The 13386-nt window shown below is 34.5% G+C and overlaps 1 protein-coding gene across 2 annotated transcripts in view; it reads right to left on the bottom strand.

Moving 5' to 3' along the window:
• Positions 1-12778, bottom strand: part of itga4 (integrin alpha 4) — a 40007-nt gene extending 27229 nt beyond the window's left edge. The window contains exons 1-7 of one of the 2 annotated variants that reach the window (XM_088929894.1): positions 12399-12778; positions 11935-12050; positions 9620-9723; positions 8442-8571; positions 5369-5436; positions 5121-5250; positions 3283-3368 (exon numbers count right to left, since the gene is read on the bottom strand). In XM_088929894.1, the coding sequence (XP_088786020.1) occupies positions 3283-3368; positions 5121-5250; positions 5369-5436; positions 8442-8571; positions 9620-9723; positions 11935-12050; positions 12399-12586 (822 nt within the window). In that variant the 5' untranslated portion in view covers positions 12587-12778. Of the gene's footprint in view, positions 1-3282; positions 3369-5120; positions 5251-5368; positions 5437-8441; positions 8572-9619; positions 9724-11934; positions 12051-12398 lie in introns of those variants that run through there. The other variant, XM_088929895.1, reaches the window with a different exon arrangement.
• Positions 12779-13386: the final 608 nt, after the last annotated feature.

Below are 13386 nucleotides of genomic sequence, written 5' to 3'. Positions count from 1 at the left end.
AGGTTGGAGAAATGCAAACAAATATCACTAATTCATCAGTATTTGTGCAAACCAAGATCATGCTTCATGATTCACAGATTCACTTTCATTCATAGAAAGTGCTTTTTATTTTCAAAGCACATCAAAATCAGAAGTATTCTTCCTTAGCAGTAGAAAAAGCAAGAAGGCTAGATCAGATTGGAAAGCTGTGTAGTGTTCATCACTTCAAAGAAAAGCGCCTCCTGCCAACTGTCATAAATACTTTTCAAAAGAGAAAATGAGAAAATTGTGGTTAGGGTGGAATATTCAGTTAATTATAAAGTTAAGATTACTTTCTTCTTATGTGGGATTTCAAAATCCAGTCCTTGAGACTCATAATATGAGTGGCTTTTTCTTCTCCTTTGGCATCTTAATTATACGTTTTAACTAATTATATACTTAATTGGTAAGCATTGTTATTAATGATCAAGTTGCTATAAGTGATCATTTAAAGTATGCACATACATAGAGATCTGCCAAATCTCGTCATCTGAAATTAAGGTTTAGTCAATCTGCACTGACCTTTTGAAAGGTATCAGTGCTTCCAGAATGGCAAACTCCGTCTTTGTGTGACAAAGTGTTTTCTAGCACGAATGCTTGTAGCACAGTAGTGCTTACATGCTTTTGAGTTCTGGGTTTAATTCTTGACTGGGGTGCTATCTAGTGGAGTCTGCAGGTTACTGTGTGTTTTCTCCAGGTACTCTTGTTCCATTCCATCAAAGACATCTCTTATAGACATGTTTGCTAAGTTAACTGGCAAACCAATTGGTGTTTGTGTAAACTGCTAAGCTGTCCTGGTTGTAATACTACTTTTCACCCAATACTTTCAAACTAAGTTCCAGGTTGACATGAATGTCAACGGGAATAGGACACTTTCTGATGGACAGTATAAATGCAGAATTTGCTTTTAGAAGATTTCCATTGATGTTCATGCATTCTGCTAAAATGAGCTCCACCCCATAGTCAACATTTAATGAAACTTGTTGTTCATGCTGTGCTCATGTTCTACAATTCATGAGTGACTATGGTGGTTCTCCTCTTGACTTATATCCCACTATATCCTTTTAATAATAAAAATACTATGACTGTGTTCTGTCTCTTAGATGCAATCTAAAAAAACATCTCCACAGTTTTAACATTACCCCTCTCATAAAACTTTGTCTTGTATCATTTTATTTGCCTATTTAGCACATGTCCTGAATGCTGAATAAATGTAACAATTGTTTTATGGAATTCAGTTACTTATTACCAATACGACTTTGCTATGTGCAAGTGCTGTTATCATTACAGTGTAATATTATGAGATTATTTTAATTGAGACATAATCCAACATGTAATTATGATGTTTTTGCTCCAGTTTCATAGTGGGTAAGAATAAATCTGTCAGACACTGCATCTCACTTAACATTTACTGTATCTGCCTGTTTCAGCATCATACTGTGAGCATCTCTTATTGTCTTACTTGAATATCAGGACCAGGCTTATTCCCCTTCATATTATGAGAAAGTTTATCTACTTTCAATTTAGACTGTATACTAGAAATAGCAACAGTCCCTCTCAGCGAAACTCTTACTCTCTCCATAATATTAGTGCTGTAAAGACAGCATTCCAGTTTGTGTCTACTGATGGTTGTTTTACATTTAAGACGTATAAAGTAAATAATTCTAAAATTTTCAGTTCCTTTCAATAGAAGTCATGTTTTAATAGTAGCTTAAGCAAAAGGCTAAACTGTAGCATTTTCTCCCCTACTGTACAGTACATCTAACCAAAATCAAGAATGAAAATAATTCAGTGTGGTAAATACTGTTGAAGTTCTGTATTTTCTTACTTTTTTCTAGGTCTCATAAATGAAGATAACTGTCCAATCTGTCAATGTTCTTATCTTTGTATGTTCAGTAAGTCTATGTTAAGATTTTGGAAAAGATCCAGCAAAACTAGAAAGGACCAGATTGCTTTGATTGTTTGCAACTAATCTTTCAATTAAGATTTTTAATAAGGTGGGATTGAGTGGTGGAAAGGTTTCTCCCAAGAAACTTCAGATGTGGCATTAAGGAGGCATGTATAGAGTCTGATACAACAAATATAAGCACTGTGAGGATCAAATTCAGCTAAATTTGTAGATTTAACAATGGCATCATGACACTTCATCTGTGTTTGTGATAATCCTTCTAAAATGACTTACAGTATACTCATTAATTAAACTTTGCTGTTTGAAAGATCACTACACCAGAAGAATCACCGATAAAAAAAGTCAGTTAATTAGCTAAATTAAATCCGGACACACCCAAGACTATACTACATAAATAAAGCTCTACCAAAAAAGCTTTTGAACAAACTAAATAGAAGTGACCCATTTCTAAAATTTGGTATTGGTATAGTCAGCATTGGTATTGCACCAGTTCTATTAAATGTATCCTTCTCCCTTAATTTGAACTAAGGATATCCATAGTCTTTTCCTATGTCATCTACAGTAGATCACTATTACTGCTTGATGAAATCTTCTCTGGTTGTATACAGAAATAAAGAAATATTCATTATATGCAACTGTATACTTTATACACAGCATTTTGATCATGCAATGTCAATGTAAAAAAAGCAAAATACATTGCAATGACAGAAAACATCCTATATACCACCATTGGCTAAAGAACTGTATGTACTGTATCAACTGTTTTGATATTAGAATTCACAAATTCTTTTGTCATGCATCAGCAGTATAATGGTGATGAAACTAAATAAACTATAAATTACTATAACAAACCAAAGAGTTAGACTGAATGTTTGAAAACAGCCTCTAACTCAATGCCAACACAAGTACTTTATTCCCTCTGTTGGCACCATTAATTATGTTAAAACGTTTATGTACAGTACTATAAAAGTTGTGGTAATACTTTTCCGAACTACAGCATACAGCAGCTTTGTTATTAAGGAAGCTTGGTCTGTCTGATAGGGTATTGCAAGGAATACGATTTCATTTACCTTTCCTTAGCAGATTTATAATCTGGAGTAAGTGAATCCAAATGCTAAAAAGAAACTGTATGAGTATGGCATTGGAGGAATATCACCACAGAGTAGACAACAATGTTTAGTAGCATGGTGGTTCATAGCGCCACTGGGGTGTTACAGAATCCTTTAAGAGAGAGAAGAACGGTTTCACATCCTATATTTATTTATATTTCTCCTAATTCATAATTTCCGGTTTTTCTGCTGTTGGTTAAACCTCAATCTACAATAAAAGAAATATGGATGAGAATTAATTCTTACTTTACCAGTCTGCCCATGCTGGGGAGCCCCTCCCACAAATTCAGTGGAATCTGGATGGCTAAAATGGCCAGCACCTACTGAATAGCCTTTCAGAGAGGAAATGAAGAAAACAGAGATATGAAAACCTGTTTCTTAATTTAGACTGTCACACATATTTCAACCTTAGTTAACTGATGTCATTTTTTCATCAGCATAACAGCTACACTACATATTGTATTTGGTGTGAAAATGTTAACAGGCACCAGTTTCCTTATAAATTAGATATGACACAGTGGTAGATTGAGTATTTGTATTCAAAGACCAAGAAAAGGTTCACCTATTTCTATTGTCCAATAATTCTAATTTACTGTTCCTTTGCAAATAAGAAATACCTAGCCAGATTCAGATATTAGTACCCATTTATGAAAAACCCATAACCAGAAGATTGCCAATTTAGTCCCATTATTGCTTTTAATATTGCTGACCTTAAAAGCAGAACAAATAGGCTTTTTGTGTATGCAATTCAGTCAGTATTATCAAAACAATATAATCATGCTGTATTTTCACAAATCACAAAAACAGAACATGCACCTGCATAACTTCCTGTTATTAACGTATGTGCAGATAGAAGGACTCAAGCACAGCTTTTACATTTCCTTTACAGACTTTATAATCACTACACAAAACTTTACACTCTGCTGTTTCCATAATAAAGGACTCTTGGCACATTTAGATTTAGGATAAAAAGGTATTTTAAAACAGCAGAACTGGCTTAATGTATGTAAGCAAAACAACTTGGACTACCACCTAATATGAAAAGGGCTTTATCCTTCCTATTCTCTCAAACTTGTTTTAAATAAAAGGCACAGTCCAAAAGAAACTGATTAATGACATGGATAAAGCAGAAAATGACTTTAAGTGTGGCATTTAAAAAATGTAGAAAGATAAAAAGCATATACAAATAATAGACTTTTATTGTATTAGTATGAGAAAATATTGTCAGGTAGAGTTTGGCAAAGCCAATTTTCAATCTTTACATAATTTTACTGATATGTTTTAATGTACTGATTTTAACAATTTAATCCTTGGATAGAAAAGATGGCTTTTCCACCATCTTAAAAGTTAGTACAACAAACTAGAACAGACTAGCATTCCTCTGTCTCAGCACTCAGCACTCTTGCTATTTTTAGAGTGAAATTTCACCCACAAAACTACAATGTACTGTACATTTAAATTAAAAATTCAAGGACAGAAAAGACATACTACAAAACTATTTGTAACTTTAAAAATGTGTAATCTACCAGACAATATAATAACATGCTACTAAATGTGCTGTAGGATGGCATTTATTTAAATGAATTTACTATAAATCATAAGAATGGCAAATAATACTAAAACATGGGCACTGCAATTTATAATCTCTGAAAATGTTAAATGCTATTTAATTGAAACTGAAGTCAGAAATGATTCCAGTTTACTTTTTCAAGAGAAAGTACAACCTTTTAACATACTGATTAAGCCATCATTCAGCATGAAGTATCAATAATTAATCTAAAACTGTACTTTGGAAATCAAACATAAATAAATGTAAATAAGCTGACATTCTGTTCTGAAAAGTAAGCCTTATTCTTCACAAGAACTAAAATCTTCACTTTCCTCTGGCATGATGTTTAAATTTAGGAAATGAAAAAGCCAAAGGTGATAAATTTGTTTTCTGTATTTCCATGGTACAGAATGGTATAAATGGTACAAATAATTCTAGTTTAAAAAAAGAAAAAGAAATGTCCTAGATACTTTTTTAAGAGATGATGCATATGTAAAGATGTTTCACTTATTATGCAGGTTTCAAAGTATCTTACCTAAATAGCTTCCAAAAAGGACATGGTTTTCATTATCAACATATGCCCATAAAGAACGGCTTGACATATTATAAACTAAAACAGATCCAGTCCAGTAAAACGTTCCAGGAGCTCCCATTATAATCAAATCCTGCAATACAAACACTGGTGTTAAAATACCATAAAGCAGCATGTGTATATTCACTTATAGCAGATTTATTCCATGTTCCTTTAATAAAGAACCAAGCAGAGAAAAAAAAACTGGGCACCTTTGTCAGATAATTAGATATTCCAGCTTGACAGGAACCATAGCTTTCACCAAATTTCCGCTGATGATCTAAAAAAATAAATATAAAATATTCTGCATTTTCTTTCAATAGTTTCAGTAAAGATATTGAGCAAATAGCAACACAACCCATTTAACATACAAAGTGTGATGTGACACATCTGCTTCAAAATCTATGAATTAAAAGATAGAAGCACAGACTCTTAATTTCAGCAATCATTCCCCATTTAAGATGCATTCTGCTCCCTTCCCAGCATTCTAAGGCCTTCTGAAACCATATTAATTTATATGCTTGAGTTGTGTCACATCTTGTTTCAACTGCCCATGAGGTCTTGAATAATATAATAAGGTATTGTGTATTTTAGACAAAGACATTTTACCACTTCGCAACTAAATTTATAACCCTGAGCTGCAGAAAAGTAAAGCAAAACTTAAAAGAAAAATAGCTTGTAGCTAAGAACCTTCATCATGAACAGTACTCAGGTTTTTCCTTTTTTCACAAAAAAATCTGTTTCCTCTGTTACATTGTTTTCCTCCTTAATGCCAAAGAAATCTATTACCATTCAGTTAACTAAAGGTGTTGGGCTTGTCCAGACTGGATTTGATTATACTGTACATGAAAAGATCAACGGTATTACCTGTCTGTCGAACAAGAAAAATCTGACTACATGTGGTCCGCCAAAATTCTTAGTAATGTGTGCTCTTGAAACTGCGTAATCTCTTTAACGCACCCACACCACCATAAACCATCCTTTCTCTCAGTCCTTTTTACAGTTACCGTGAAAATTTCAGTGAAGATGCAATTGCCTTTTTTGACCGTTTTCATATTTTTATTTCAGTTAATACCTTTAAAAGCAATACAATTTGCAAGAGATTAAAACTTGTAAGGTTATGACATACATGTACATAAATGTACAAATTCCCATCATCAAGCCTTTAATAAATTTCATCTCATAAAGATAAAAACATTTATACTTTAATTGTACTATATATATTTTATTATATTTTCATTTCATACAAAGTTCAGAATACTGTAAGTAGGGCCTACCTTATTTCTGTGTAATACTATACACATGTAGGTATTACTGGGCGATTTTATACAGTCCCTTTCACATACGTCTACTGTTTTTATTACATAAGGTGTTAAGTGTTTCCAATACCTATTTTCCTAAGGTTTCTTTGTACTGTAGGATCATAACCACTGCATTGGCCAAAAGTCTACTGTACCATAACAGACATTCTCCAAGTGTATACATTGCATAAGCCCTCCGAAAGTATTGTGACAGCTAAGTCAAAACTTAAATTTTTGAAGTCAAGAAGTATGTATTTGTGAAGATTAATATGAATGAAAAGTACAATTTTTGAGGGAATATTTCCATGCATACATTTGATCATATCAGAACACAAGTATACTTCATGTTAAACCAGTGATTTCCAGAGACCATCCATACTGTCACATTTTCGCTTTCAGAGTTTAGAGGTCAGGATTTGGTTGTATATCACTTTGACACAATCACTGCATACGGTCTGTGACCCACTGAGCTTACCAAACTCTTTTTAGAAACATTTTATTTGAGATGCTTTCACAAGCCTTTGCTATAGCCACTTCAAGATCTTGTCTATTCTTGGGTTTTCTGACTTCACTTTTTTCTTCAACATATTAAATGCATCTACAATTGAATTTAAACCTGGAAATTGACCTAGCCAGTCAAAGATTTTTCACTTTTTTTTCGTATGATGAACTCTTTGGTTGCACTGCCTGGTTTTTAGTCATTGTCTTGCTCCATGATGATGCAATGACCAACATGGAAGCATTTTCTTTGACATAAGCAGACAAAATGTATCTGAAATCAGAAATGTACATTCTACTGCCAACAATTAGTCACATCATCAATAAAGACAAGTGATTCTATTGCAGAGGCAGCCAGATATGCCCAGTTTGCACACGTGAGACCATGCATACTCATTAGGCTATTTTACTGTGACACTCTTTGGAAGTGCAAGACATGTTCCGATTGTTTATTAGACAACAATAAGCAATTTATCTGTTTAAGCCTAATAATATGTGAGGTTGTGACATACCCGTAGAACAATATAAAGCCTATATCACAATTTTGTGCACCAGGTTACCTCCAGGGTTTGAAATAGCAAAAGTATTGACAACACAAGGGAGACATTAAAATGAACACATGCCTGAGAATCTGTACTGTATGTTCAAAGGTAATGTACAGACAAGTTTGTTGATTCATTATTCATTACTCTCAGTGAAACAGAAAAAGAATACCTCAACTGAATGTTAATGGTGGGGATGTTGCAATCTAAAGTTGCCAAAGCAAATAAGTGTCCATTTAACCACTTGACTTTAGCAGAGATACCAAAAGACAGGAAATGTCAGGCAAAACATACATAGAGGAAAAACTACAAAAGGATCTTTTGGCAGTGGTAAGGTAGTTGTTTAAAAGGTCAGTAATGTCAGCTTTAGGAGTTGGCAATGGGGATCTTAATGTACAGTGTAAGTTTCACCATAATTTGAGATCTATGCTCCACCCATTGTTACACCAATTCTGTCATTTTAATTTCAATATGATAAGTGTCCCCTCAATGTAAGAATCACCAAAGAGTTTCTATATCCATCTGGGATTAATAATGTCATGCATTACCCCGTTGTACTGCATATCCATAACAACACAATGGAGAAATGTGAGTGGTACAGTATATGACTTCAATGTGTCATGTGATCCACAATATACAACTGTACATGTAACAAACTTTCTTGTCAGAAGCATGTTTACAAATGATGAAATGATGCCATGACCAAAATCCCTAGAATACTCCTTTAATTTTTAATAGCTTTATATTGTCTAAAGTTTACTTTTCATCTTGGACAGCTTTTCTGTACTGAAAAACTGAGTTTAAGGCTGTAAAAAAATATTTTCTGTTTATGTCTCATTTAAAAGCTTTACCTCAAGTTTAAATCCTGCTCCACTGCATTTTTTCTACTGTTTAACAAGAGATTTTACTGTATATGTATACAAAGACAAAAATGTATATCTGACCTTTGTAGCAGGGAGTCAATGTCTGCTGGAAAGTTAAATCAGGGCTTATTTTGTAGCAAATACCATGAGGCAACTTATGCTGATTTTCTTTATGCATATAAAAGACATTTTTCCACCTATGTCCACAAGCCTGCACAGAAAACAGACAGATTACATTATTTTTAATAAAGAACACATCATATATACAATATATAGTATAGCAAACATTTAAGATATTTATTTACTATAAAAAAAATTTCATTATAAAGAAATATTATAATGGTTCCTCACTATAAGTTTTTGAATGGTTGATCATTGCAAAAGACTAAGTCTTGAATTAAATAAAAAGATAAATTACCACCAAGAGTAATAGACTTTAAATCACTAATAATACTATAGATTAAACACATATTCATTTTCAAACTTCTTATTCGGAACAAAATTCTTAAACAGAGATTAAGGATGAAAACAAAGAAATATACAGTAACACAGGTGTGGATTTTTGGTATTTAAGTTAAAATTTCAAGCCTTTATTTAAATCATCCTTTAATTTTCTAACGACTTTATCCAATTCAGGTTAGAGGGAAAAACAGAGCCAATCCTGGGTCTTAATGGGCACACAGATACACTGTGGCATTGGTGGACATGGTGGATGGGATACCAGTCCATCGCAGGGCACACACAGATACAAATATAAATATACACGTAATAGGTTTATTCCAAGCTGAAAAAAAGAAGAAACAGTTTCTTCTGTCAAAAAGAACACAACGTTTCGGCCGTGGAGCCTTCTTCACCTGAAGAAGGCTCCACGGCCGAAGCGTTGTGTTCTTTTTTCAGTATGGAATAAACCTTTTACTTGTTCCTTTGCAGCCTACGCATGCTCACGCAGCTACCCACCTGAACAACTATAAATATGCATACACTCACACTAGGGCCAGTTTTTCCATAGGCCAATTAATCAACCAATGTACTATGAGAGGACACTAAAGCATCCAGAAGAAACCCACATGAGCACGGATGAACATACAACCTCCACACAGATAGCCCCCCAAGTCAGGAACTGAACCCAGGGTCTCAGCTATGTGAGGCAGCAATGCTATAACCCCTGTGTCATTGTATTGCCCCATATAACTCATACTCCATTATTCTAAAGAGTGGATGAAGCTTCCCCCAATGAAATATCATGGTGTTTTACATACCACAATATATCCCTCTTCAGATTGTCTGGATAAGCTAACACCAAGCCATTGATTATCTTTCTCAGCTAGGCAATGTCTTCCACAAGAATTGTCTTCTTCAATACCTGAAACACAAGTTAAACATGTCATGTCATTTGCCAAACCGCTTTATACCATACAGTGTCACAGGAAGCCAGAGCCTACCCAGCAAGCAACGAGCACAATGGAAGTGTACACCCTGGACAGGGCACCAGTCCATCACAGGGCAAGTGCAAGCCAATCATACATGGGGACAATTTGGAGACCACGGTAAAGGCCAAGGGGGGGAATTTTGCCTGGACACTGGGATAACCTATTCTTATTGAGAAATGCCCAGGAATCTTTAATGACCACTGAGAGTCAGGACCTCAGGTTAACGTCTCATCCAAAAGACGGCACCCACTACAGTAGTGTGGGGCACTATACTGGGGCATTAGGACCACACTTGACCACAGGGTAGGCGTCCCCCCCCGCTGGTCCCACTAACACCACTTCCAGTACCAACCATAGCTTCCCAGGAGGTCTCCCATCCAGGTACTGACCAGGCTCAACCCTGCTTAACTTCAGTGGGTAGCCAGGTTGAGAGCTCCAGGGTGATATAGCTGCTAGCCAAGATAAACATACTGTATGTACACTATATTCAGAGTTATGAGTCCAATAACATCTTTTATCAATTAAGCAGAATTGTGCGGTACTAAAAAACCTCATTAAACCCTTCTGAAATCCAAAATGCAGACTTAAAATTTTTAGCACTTTAAAGAGACTTGCATTGCTAATTTCAGTTTTACTAGTTATTTATGGCTCAGGGGCAACTAAAGGTCTCAAGGCTGAAACATATTGGCCGGGGTCAAAGAGAATTTCCTGTGAAAAAGGGGAAGTTCATTCTCTGGGTGTATTTCAGTCAAGAAAAACACCTTGTAAGTGCAATGCATTCAATTCCTTTTCTTTTGGCCTAACCGTGTGTTATCTCAGAACATCCAACACAGTCACCCTACAATCTACTGAAGAGGCAGAGGGAGATGATAGGTGGCTCACCAAATGAGCACTGAAATGCTGAGTCATTGTGAGATGCTGGGTTTCCCCTGCAAAAAAAGTCCTGTCATCATCTACAGGATCATCCTACTATACATCTGAGAAAGACGGTTATTCCATCTTTTATGTGAGAGATAAGAAGTACCAGTTATCTATGACACACTAAAATTGCTTGAAGAAAATAGATCTACAGTGTTTGTGTATTTGAAAGACATCTTTCAGCATGTGTCTCAATATGTACAGTAAATAAGTAATTTATTAAGTAAATCTGTAATTGAATTAAGTGGATCCTATGCTAACAGACCAGGGTAACGGAAGCTAACACATTAGACCCTGTGGAATTTCAGTGGATATGATGATGTACAATCATAGATGAAGAATAACCACTTTTAAATTTGAAATCACATCTCTGTTATATTCAAAAGCTATTCTCCATGAAATGGAACAACTCTAAGCACCTACAGTATAGGTACACTGAACTTTTTCAGACGTTTTTGTAGAAACACTGTACTGTATACAGCACAAAAAGACATAAATATAATGAATACAACAGTATACAGTACTTTGCTGATTTTTCTGTTTCTCCTTTTATACACAGTGTATGTCGTTGGCTTACATCCCCAAGTGCTTAAGTGAACGTTGTAGGACTTCGGTGCACAGCACTCGAATCAAAGCCTTAAGTCTCCCCGTAAACTTCGCACACATTTCAATGTAATAATGGGAACTGATAGTATAACTATATTATTACTAAAATACAACTATTAAAAGTTTATATGTTTAGCTATTCGTTTGCAGACTCATACTTTATGCATGACCGTTTCATATCCCAACAGCTGATTCATTAAATTCTTACCACGTGCTGGAACAGCTTAGATTTTAAAAACGCTCCAGCTATGAAACACTGCTGAAAATCCTAACCTAAACTATACAATATAAAGGCACATATGATATTATGTTAATGGTAATCGAAGATTTCAACTTCAGAAACAAGATTCAACAGTTCCAATCTGCTTGGCTGATAAACGCAACCTCTTTGTCAGGACGTCAGGACTAAACTGAACAAGAAAAACGTCTCTTAACACCTCAGAAAAGCCTGTCTAGTATTACTATACAGTATGTTCAGTAATTACTTTCAACCAGTTCCAGCAAATTTAAAAATACTTTGCCATTTGTATACGCATTATTTTTACTGAAATAACAGAATCGAACGCAACAAGAGATTCAATTACATTAACTGAAAAGATTTTGTAATAATCGATACTAACCGACAGGTAGCTGCTCACAGTGATCGATGTCATTGATGTTACACTTAAAAATTGCACCAGGGTTGACGATGGCTTGGTTACTGCTTGAATTAGCAATTGGAGCTCCCACTAACAACCTAGAACACACAAAAATGATGTTTTACACTAACAAGATTGGCGATTAATTTAAAATTAGCATACCGCTTGTTAGAAACGTGCAGTTATCTTTAGATATAAAAGTAGTAGGAACAAAATCGTCTCTTACAGAATTAAACAGCGCTTTGTACTTCCATAGAAGGCTAATTTGTATGCTCTGCATTTTACTGCATTCTGGAAATGACTAAATGACAGCTTTGTTCGTTAACCCACAGATGAAACATAAACCATCAAACGAATATCCTAATTTCTCTGAAAAACTACGTTCATTTAAAAGTCAAGTATTAAAATAAAATTCTTGTTAGAAAATAAATGTATTTTACACTTACCAATTCTGATTTTCATGACTATGTAGCAAAACTGAATATCCAAACAGAGATCCCTTTGGTCCATTGAAAATTACATGATTCTCTATATCCAGATTGTAGCATTCGGCTTTGCTGACTAGATAAAAAATGCACGCCACTTTCAATACGATAAACCAGCTATGAACTTCTTCTAACTTTTTTTTATCCATACTTATAAGAAAATATCTATATTAGAGGCACATGCACTTAGAAAAACTCGCGTTGCATAAATAATGAGACAAGTGAAAAGAAAAAAAGAAAAATGATGTTTTACATTAGAATCTGAAAGAGTTAAACTAGCTTTAAAAAGTTACGGTACTACTCTACTGTTGATCTTTACTGTTGTCTTTCCAACAGCACTCTGGTCAAATCATGTCACGTGAAAACTAAGCTTTAATTTCTATAAAACAATCCGTTAGGGGGAGCTTTGAACTTTACCCAGACATGTGCAGCTGTGGCGTCCAGATGCGCAGATTAAAAAGAACTGTGATATTTCGGGCGGTCTAGGTAAATAAAATTAAGGTAAAATTATATTTTGAATTTCCATTTCATTGTCTCAATTCTATACATTGTGGCAAACCAATCCAAATTACTTCAATCCTCAAAACCTCAATAATAATATAAGAACAATACATACCCTGTATGTCACGTATAGAGTAGTACAGTGTACAAATAGATTAAAATGATAACATCTGTGAGTATTACACTTTAGTTATTAAATAATTGTCTGTAATGAAATTGCTTATTTTTTATATTGTTCTTTTAACAAATATTTTAGTTGAAAAATAATTATTCAGTTGGAACACACACCTTGATTGATTTAAGCGTTAACAGCAAGCGCAGATTTAAGGGTTAAAAACAATTAGACCATCCTGGAGACAATTCACATTTTGATTTCCAATCATGCATTTTACATTCGTAAATGACCTAGTTCGTGATTTGGTCAAATTTTACTATTCCACAAGGTTCC

The sequence above is a fragment of the Atractosteus spatula genome, chromosome 13 (assembly GCF_055471065.1).
Source record: "Atractosteus spatula isolate fAtrSpa1 chromosome 13, fAtrSpa1.hap1, whole genome shotgun sequence".
NCBI classification, from domain to species: Eukaryota; Metazoa; Chordata; class Actinopteri; order Semionotiformes; family Lepisosteidae; genus Atractosteus; species Atractosteus spatula.
This window is presented reverse-complemented; position numbering and strand designations above follow the sequence as displayed.